This window comes from Homarus americanus, unplaced genomic scaffold (genome assembly GCF_018991925.1).
Source record: "Homarus americanus isolate GMGI-L3 unplaced genomic scaffold, GMGI_Hamer_2.0 scaffold10468, whole genome shotgun sequence".
Taxonomy (NCBI): Eukaryota; Metazoa; Arthropoda; class Malacostraca; order Decapoda; family Nephropidae; genus Homarus; species Homarus americanus.
In genome coordinates, this window is record NW_024752221.1 from 2,277 (window position 1) to 11,260 (window position 8,984).

General features: G+C 39.0%; 2 protein-coding genes across 2 annotated transcripts; one reads left to right on the forward strand and one right to left on the reverse strand.

Annotated features, from left to right (window-relative positions):
* Window positions 1-2,929: 2,929 nt before the first annotated feature.
* Window positions 2,930-6,611, forward strand: LOC121854992 (the record flags this gene model as incomplete). Its single annotated transcript, XM_042349810.1, has 2 exons — window positions 2,930-3,095; window positions 4,955-6,611. Coding segments are annotated over 2 exons (738 nt in total), but the record flags the coding sequence as incomplete, so codon positions are not given.
* LOC121854991 (putative nuclease HARBI1) lies at window positions 6,548-8,460 on the reverse strand. Its single transcript, XM_042349808.1, has 2 exons — window positions 7,613-8,460; window positions 6,548-7,070 (listed from the first exon to the last, which is right to left on the reverse strand). Exons 1-2 carry the CDS (start codon window positions 8,274-8,276, stop codon window positions 6,712-6,714), a joined length of 1,023 nt encoding a protein of 340 aa, XP_042205742.1. The 5' UTR covers window positions 8,277-8,460; the 3' UTR covers window positions 6,548-6,711.
* Window positions 8,461-8,984: the final 524 nt, after the last annotated feature.

Below are 8,984 nucleotides of genomic sequence, written 5' to 3' on the forward strand. Positions count from 1 at the left end.
TGATAAATTCTACTTGTTTCCTTTTACGTAATTTTTCATTTACATATGTACCTTAAAAATCATTTTTTTTATGCACTGCTTAATTTAACGCCCAGGTGACCTGTGTGTATGGGAAATGTAAATACACAGATGATTAAGAAAAAAAAATCATCTTACAAGATTTTCTCCTCTTAATCTTAGTCGTAGCTGGAATTCACTCATATAATCTTAATTGGGTACAGCAGGATTTGTAAATAAGTGTAAGACCAATTAAACATTTATTACGTGTTCCTAGTATAATGTTAGTTATGTTTCACCCAATTTTTAGCTCGTAACTAAATTCATTTGTCTTCTCATTTGAGGTAAGAACTTGACGTGCAGAAACAGCCAATCAGTGGACAGTGTTTATCTCAGTATCACAGTCGGCCAATGGTAATGTATGACGTCATTCTGTCTCGTTTAATGTCTTATTTATTGACTCTCTCTCTCTCTCTCTCTCTCTCTCTCTCTCTCGTTTAACATACACTGCCATCTCGGGTACCATGCCATGACGAAATGCTGAACGAGGGAGGTTAACGAGATTTCAGACGTCATGCGATCAATGAAGACTCCCATAACGCAATCTCCGGTCCCGAGAGATGGAAGGGCAGCTCTATAACGAACAGGATAACGAGGATGTTTAACGAGATCACAAACTGCGTTGATGTACTCGGGTCAAATGAGGACAAACACCAACTGAGTGAGAGAGAGCAAGAGAGAGAGAGAGAGTGAGAGAGAGAGAGAGTGAGAGAGAGAGTCTACAATATAAGGTTAGACAATAGGCAGACTGAGAGAGAGAATCAGACAGAGAGAAAGAGATTAAGAGTCAGAGATAGAGAACACTCATTTTTCCACCTTACAAAACCTCATCAATAAATAAGCAAAAGAAAAAATAGAATACATTAGAATAAAGAGTGTTTTTGTTTTTCTGAGAGAGACGTGTAATGGAGAAACTGAGGAGACAAGGAGAGATAAATGACACTCAGACAGACAGACAAAGTAGGTAGTTAATCTTATCCATATTTACAGGCGGCCCAAGAACGAACACAATAAGCGTCCGTAGCGAATTTACATACAATATTGTGACAGGACCAGTTTGCTTGGTGAAAGAGATGGATAAGGTAGATTTCCCCCTAGCTCTCCCATTTCTCTCCCCTATCTCCCCATTTCTCTCCCCTATCTCCCCCATCCCCCCCCCCACCCCACCACTCCGACAGGCAACAAGTATAGCGGTGATAGTTAGTCCCCAGGGGAAGTGTGAACTGTGTTGATACTGGTTGTGGCAGAAGTTTTGGGTTTGTGTTGACTAGTGGCAGAGGCTGTGTGCTGTGTTGACTAGTGGCAGAAGTTTTGGGTTTGTGTTGACTAGTGGCAGAGGCTGTGTGATGTGTTGACTAGTGGCAGAAGTTTTGGGTTTGTGTTGACTAGTGGCAGAGGCTGTGTGATGTGTTGACTAGTGGCAGAGGCTGTGTGCTGTAAGGACTAAAGGCAGAGGCTGTGCGATGTGTTGATTAGCGGGTAGAGGCTGTGTGCTGTGTTGACTAGTGGTAGAGAGGCTGTGTGCTGCTGACTAGTGGCAGAGGCTGTGTGCTGTGTTGACTAGTGGCAGAGGCTGTGTGATGTGGTGATTAGTGGCAGAGGCTGTGTGCTGTGTTGACTAGTGGCAGAGGCTGTGTGATGTGTTGACTAGTGGCAGAAGTTTTGGGTTGTGTTGACTAGTGGCAGAGGCTGTGTGCTGTGTTGACTAGTGGCAGAGGCTGTGTGATGTGGTTGATTAGTGGCAGAGGCTGTGTGCTGTGTTGACTAGTGGCAGAGGCTGTGTGCTGTGTTGACTAGTGGCAGAGGCTGTGCTGTGTGTTGACTAGTGGCAGAGGCTGTGTGCTGTGTTGTTGACTAGTGGCAGAGACTGTGCTGTGCTGTTGACTAGTGGCAGAGGCTGTGTGCTAGTGTGCTGTGTTGACTAGCAGAGGCTGTGTTGCTAGTGGCAGAGGTTGTGTGACTAGTAACACTGCCTAACACCTAGTTACTTGCACGCACCACTTCCTAACACTTCTTCCTCTTCACGCACCACTTCCCAGCACTTCTTCCTCTTCACGTACTTCTTCCCAACACTTCTTCCTCTTCACGCACCACTTCCTAACACTTCTTCCTCTTCAGCACCACTTCCCAGCACTTCTTCCCCTTTACGCACCACTTCCCAGCACTTCTTCCTCTTCACGTACTTCTTCCCAGCACTTCATCCCCTTTACGCACCACTTCCCAGCACTTCTTCCTCTTCACGCACCACTTCCCAGCACTTCTTCCTCTTCGCACCACTTCCCAGCACTTCTTCCTCTTCACGCACCACTTCCCAGCACTTCTTCCTCTTCACGCACCACTTCCCAGCACTTCTTCCTCTTCACGCACCTCTTCCCAACACTTCTTCCTCTTCACGCACCTCTTCCCAACACTTCTTCATTCTCGCTCGATTTCCCCCTGCGGGCCCGACCTCGGGCCGGATACTCAAAACACCTCATAAGTTACGTTTTTCAGCATGATACAGTACCATATATTGTGGAAGCCTTACAGTACCATAAATTTAGCATACTCAAAATTTAATTATGGTTCCGTAAGACTTCCGTAAGTTCTCGTAACTCTAGTGTTTACCCTGTAAATTAAGTTCTCTTGTCGGACGGTAGATGTCAGTGTAGATGCTAGTTGGCCAATCAACGCTCAGTTAACAAAATCATCAACCAATCACAAGAGAAGGAGAAATCAGCTGAGAGCGACGCACGTAATATTATTTTGTAAACATGGAAGGACCACCAGCCAAGATGAGACGGCCTAATTTCAGTGAGGCTGAAGTATACGCTCTTGTGACTGAGGTAGCCAAACGAAAAGAAATGATTTTAGGGAAGTTGGACTCAAGTAGTTGTACACTTCAACTCAAAAACCAGCCTGGGGTGAAGTGTTAAATGCGGTGAATGCTGTTGGTAGAGTCACCCGCAATGTTACTGAAATTCGGTGGAAGTTTTCTGATCTTCGTGTTAGCGTTAAGAAAAAAGCAGCACAAGATAAGAAATATGCTGGTGGAACAGGTAAGTCATAATAGTGTTAGCGTGGTTATTGATTGACAATATGAAACAAACTTAACTATGGTTTTTCTGAGGCTTGGTACGATTTTACGTGTTTGTAAACTCAAGGAAGTAAGTAGTGTGGTGGCTCTCCATCGTGAATGAATACACATATTTTCCTTATATGAGCACATTCATTAAAAGAAATATCGCTCTTCGAAGTTTTCCGTGTGAGTAAATAGTAAAAACTTTACCGTTCAACCTAAATTTTTTTTTTCTTTTTACGTGGATTAACCAACCCAGGCACAGTCACGGACCCACTTCGGGGCCTGTAATAATAATTCTTTAGTACTATTAATAAAAATACCTCTTTATAAATAATAATATTAATAACAAATAACCATAAATACCGAAATGAAAACACAAAAAGTGAGAATCACTATACAGTATGTATGTTGTGTTGTCGATATTACGAGAAACAATTGCGACCCTGCAATTGTGTGTAAATGACACATTTAGTCAGATCAGCAACCTTAGACTTGCTCCTAATTTTCGTGATGCCATATGGCAGCTGGGTCTACCATTAGACAACACATTATGCTTCCAATATCTTCCCACCCGGTAGTCAGGGAAGTCTGTACTACTGTTAATAATTTCCCCACAACTTTTGGATTTTCTTATTATACCTATCATCTAGATTACACAATTTTAAGACACACTTGTCATTTTGTCGCAACTGACGTGGAACAGAGATAGTTAATATGAGTTTGTGTGGCAGGGCGGCGGAGGCCTCCCGTTGGTAAAGGAAGCTAGGTTAGGTAGGTTTGGTTACTGTTATAAACTACATATTAATAATTACGTTATTTCCGACGGTAATGAAGGTCATAATGTATAAGTTGCCATAGAATTCCTTTTTTTATGTCGTTAATTTTCATTCATCAATAGATTTATATTCATATTTGATATACATTAATATGTAAATTTTACTTTGTTAGGCTTATAGGCAAGGATGTTCGATCCTATGAGTTTACAACTAATACAGGTTGAAAATTTCTGGCTGCGACTATTTTTTTTGACTTATTTTACCATTTATTGTTTGTTACATTAAATCTAATTAACTTTTGACATAGATAAAGGAGAATTTTTGTGGCTACAGCTACAATGATAGGTTAGGTTATAATGTTTGGAACTATTTCAGTAGATTCCTTTGTAACTATGATTTCTGCCAAATATAACATAGTTAGCGTATAGTGTATGTAACCACAGCTCACAGTAAGACAGTTATTATTTATATTTTCTCTTCAAGGTGGCGGCCCCCAAATTGAAATTACATACACTGCAATTGAAGAAGCAATTCTTCAACTATTAGATCCAGCCTCTATACAAGGATTCCAGGGGATGTTGAAAGTGAAGAACCTATTAATGGTAATTCAGTCAAAATACTTTTCCAACCCCCTGATATATATTTTGTTCTTTTCTGTCCTTCTTTTTATTTAAAAAACACTTTTGGAGACATTTTTTCACATCTTGATTTGGAAATACTGTACAGTATACTGATTTTTTATATAATTTTGAAAAATAACAACACTAGTAAGTTGGTTTCATTTCTAGCTTGTTTATTGCTTCCCTAAGTTATATATTAAATGTTGTTATAACTCGTATGTTAATGGACAAAATTGAGAAGTGCAAATATAAGAAATTTAACGCCTAGTTGATATTTAGATTTAAAAATATTTTAAACAAATATATTTAGATGGTCAACACTATTTTTCAAACCATTATTTTTCCTAAAAGCTTTTGTATATTTGGAAATACAGTGTAATATTTTAATTATACTCTTAACATAGACTTCAATCAACCTATTATACTACATTTCTTTCCAGAAGAAGAAAGAGAACCAACCCCCGGACCCTCAGGAGCTAGGTTTACAGCTACCGGTAGTTGTTTCCGAGAGGAATTTATGTTTCGGCCCGTTCAAGAGAAAGATGATTCTATAACCCTCATTCTGAATGAGGATATACAGGAACATGATATCACAGTACCCATTGTGCATTTAGAACCTGAAACTTCAGCACCTACAAACATTCCTGGAATTTCATCATCCGGAACATATGAGGTAGAAACATGTAGTTCAAGCAATACTCGTCAACCTATTGCTGCTACCACGGAACAGCGAAGTAGGTCTAGTACCCCTTCTGCCACAGCTGTTAGGTCAACTGTAACTGGTGATTCCACTGATGAAATGGGTTCATCTCCAATGCCAAGTACGATCAGAAGTGGCAGGAGGCCACGAACCTCTTCTGCCCGAAAAGATGAAGATCTTCTTCGAGAGATGCTTCGTGTTCAAACACAAATGAGGGACAGTTTTTTACAGCTTGTAGCGAACACCGAGTGCATTGCATCTGCAATGCTATGCATTGCAAGAGTTATGCAGTCGAAAAATCCTATCCAATGATGCTGTGTTTATGGTATGTGTATATGTAGTTGTTTACTTAGGTAAGTCCTTTACTTTTGGTAAATGTGATAATAGCGTAGTTGAAAAGTCATCAAACACTTATTATAAATTTTCCTTTGAGTGATTGTTATGAAGGAAGACGGCATGTTAAAAAATTGTGTAACTTTCACTTGCAGCCTATACTAGTCATGAAAATGTAACAGGAATATTTAGCTCTCCATAAGTTCATTAAAATCACGAAGTTAAGTGAAAGACACACATTTGTCAACTAATAACATGTGTTGCAGTGCTACTACGGGTAATGTTTACCCAAGTTTTGGGTAAAAGTTCCTACCACACTCAAAATTATATGTTTGAAAAGAGGCTCATGTACTTATTTTTATTTTTTAAAGGTTCCTTTATTTTGTAAGACGTAGTCAATTTCCAGTTCAACGAGTTTTATTTATTAGTTTGTAGTTTGCGAAGTATGATTCAAGTAGGTTGAAACAGAAATAATGGTGCAAATTCACCAACAGCCTACTGTAATCGCTGCTATTTAACACACATTAGTCTCCAAAGCGCAAGTTGTTGCATTGGTTCTTTCATAAGGATGTGCTGTCTCATGTTACATTTTATAGCTTAACAAGCAAAGAGTACTGTATTCTATTTTTTTCTTTATTACTTATAGTAGCACAGTATTGGGTTATAAGTTTCTTTTAATTTACGGGTATTGATGCAGGTAATTCTAGACATGAAAATTATACTGTATTCCATTCTTAAATCTAAAAAATGGCAACAAATAACAGTAGTTGTATTATTATTTCACAACGATGTGGTGACCCATGTCAAATTGTGTAGTTTAAGATGCAAACAGTAGCAATATTTTTTTATTGTTTCAATTTCTCAAATATGTTTTATTTAAGGATTTTTTGTTTCACAAACTTTAGTGCCTTTGGTATTTAGTAGTATTAAAAGTATACTGTATTGGAATCAAATATGTTCAAGGATATAGTACATATACTATTAAGGTAAGAGAAAGGCATTTAATTTCTATAAAGAAGTTTATTTTATTATGTACAGTATATTGAAAATAAAAGTTAAATCAATGTACGCTTTATTCGCATTACCTCTGTATACTGCACTAAAAAATACTATTTAAACATAGAGGAAAAATGTATTGGTGAATTGATATTTGATTTTAATTCATCAAGTAAACCAATTACGGACTACATTGGCTCTGACTGCTTGGCCTGTCCCTGCTACAGCTGGATTGTCACTCTCTCCATCATCGTCGACCATGTCGTGGGGAAGTGGTACCCTTCTCATTAAACAATAATTGTGAAGAAGGAAACATGCATTTACAATTTTGGCACATTTGGAAGGATCGTATTGAAGTGATCCACCAGAACGGTGAAGGCATCTAAATCGTGATTTTAGGACACCAAAAGTTTGCACTACAACTACGCGGGTTTTGGTATGGCTGTTGTTATACCTAACTTCTCCAGGGGTTGAGGGGTTTCTGAATGGTGTCATGAGGAATGCCTCTAATGGGTACCCACTGTCACCTGGAATAACAGGAGTGATTAAAAAATAAAGACAAATGTACAGCCCAATAAGAAATATAATAAAAAAAAATTACAATGCCCTTGGGGGAATTAATCCCTCAGCCCACTCTTGTACCTATAAGCAAAAAACATATAAACTATATAGCTGCATTACCAAACAATGAGGCATAATGTATTTGCTTCCATATAAAAATAGCAATATAGCACAAATATTTTAACCATTTTTCAACAACCAACTGTAAGACAAATAAAGATATTAGGTGTGGGCCACTAATAATGTATGTGCCGTCAAGTGTCATAGCTTGGTTTAGGGAAAGTTATTAGGTTCAGCATAGGTTTATAAGGTCAGTGATGTCAAACTTAGTCGATATGCACGGTTAAACATAGCTGTAAAAGTGTACCGTTCCTTAATTCAACAAATGAATGATTTATCATGTACTGGGCAGTTAAGTAAGGTCCTCCTAGCATTAGAGCCTATGTTCCACCTAGTCACATTGATTAGCTGAAATAGGAAAAATCTTAACCGTGCCATTTAAACTTACCAATCAAATAATTATCACCAAAATCACCAGCCTCAAAGCGACGGCGAAGTAAGCAGTTGGCCCAGATGAAGGCGTCATGTTTACAACCTGGATACTTGGTGCTGTAGTTTGTGATCAACCCATCGGCATTACATACTACTTGTACATTGAGAGAGTGGTATCGCTTCCTGTTTACATATGTTCCTTCATTTTCAATTGGGGCTTTTATGGGTATGTGTGTTCCATCAATTGCACCAATGACTCTTGGAAGGTTTCTTATTCTGGCAAAACCTTGCACAGTTCTTGCTATTTGTACATTACCTGTTGGCATCTTTATTTCAAATCTTGCCCTTTCTGTGAGAATTTGGGTCACATCTCTAATAATTCTACTGACACTAGCTTGGGTAAGACCAACTGTATCACCAAGTACATGTTGAAAGGTTCCACTGGCGTAAAATCTTAAAGCAACTAACACTTGCGTGTGTATGGGAACAGCATGAGATCTTCTCGTTCTACGCCTTAAAAATGGATCTAACTCTTCACACAGTCTTAGAATTTCACATCGAGGAAACCTATAATATCTAATTAGATTTTCATCGCTTATATTTATGGGATCCAAAGGGTCCCGATACCTTCGTTCACGTCGTAAAGCTCGATCATGCAGATAAGCTACAACAAGTTCCATTGCAGGGTAACTGGAAAATGAGGTCCAAGTGTTACAGGATCAATCTGCAGGACAAAAAATTATGCAATGGCTTAGAAGTTTGTTACAGTATTGTTTTTATGTTGATACTAACTTATTCAAAGTTTTATCATTAGGCCTAGAATAGAAGGGTTATGCCTGTGAAAAACAAAAATTATGGCCTTAAGGTTTTGCCTGGCTCTCATCATTATAATTCAGCAACCATTGACAATATTACTGATTGCTGTCTTGGCAGTCCCGGAAGAAGTCTCTCTCTCTCTCTCTCTCCATTCCCCCAAACCCCTCAAAACCTCAATATTTCTCTAAAATTAGTTTTCAAGTTTACAAATTTTACTGAAAACAGAAAGAGAAAACGAGCTAAAAGCTATGGTGGTGGGCGAGGATAGGGGGTAAGGGGAGGGGAGGTGGAAGGGGAGGGAAGGTGGAAGGGGAGGGAAGGTGGAAGGGGGGTTCAATTGCGGCAGTGATTGTCCTGTACATACCAGACTCCCATTCGGAAAAAACAAACACATTCGGGTTTAAATTAACACCGTTGCACGATGGTGAAACTCCTGGTCCCTAGACGAGGTTCACGAGAGAGAGAGAGAGAGAGAGAGAGAGAGAGAGAGAGTTCACACATCTATCTATATTCCTGTATGCTCTACTTTCCACGTACTGCCTGAACACACACACACATCAGCTTACCTGCTT

What these genes read in the sequence shown, in the direction of transcription:
- LOC121854991 (XM_042349808.1), bottom strand. Translation starts at nt 8,276, where the DNA reads ATGGAACTTGTTGTAGCTTATCTGCATGATCGAGCTTTACGACGTGAA. An exon ending in TGGTGATAATTATTTGATTG is followed by an intron (nt 7,071 to 7,612) that starts GTAAGTTTAAAT and finishes CTGTTATTCCAG; the next exon opens with GTGACAGTGGGTACCCATTA.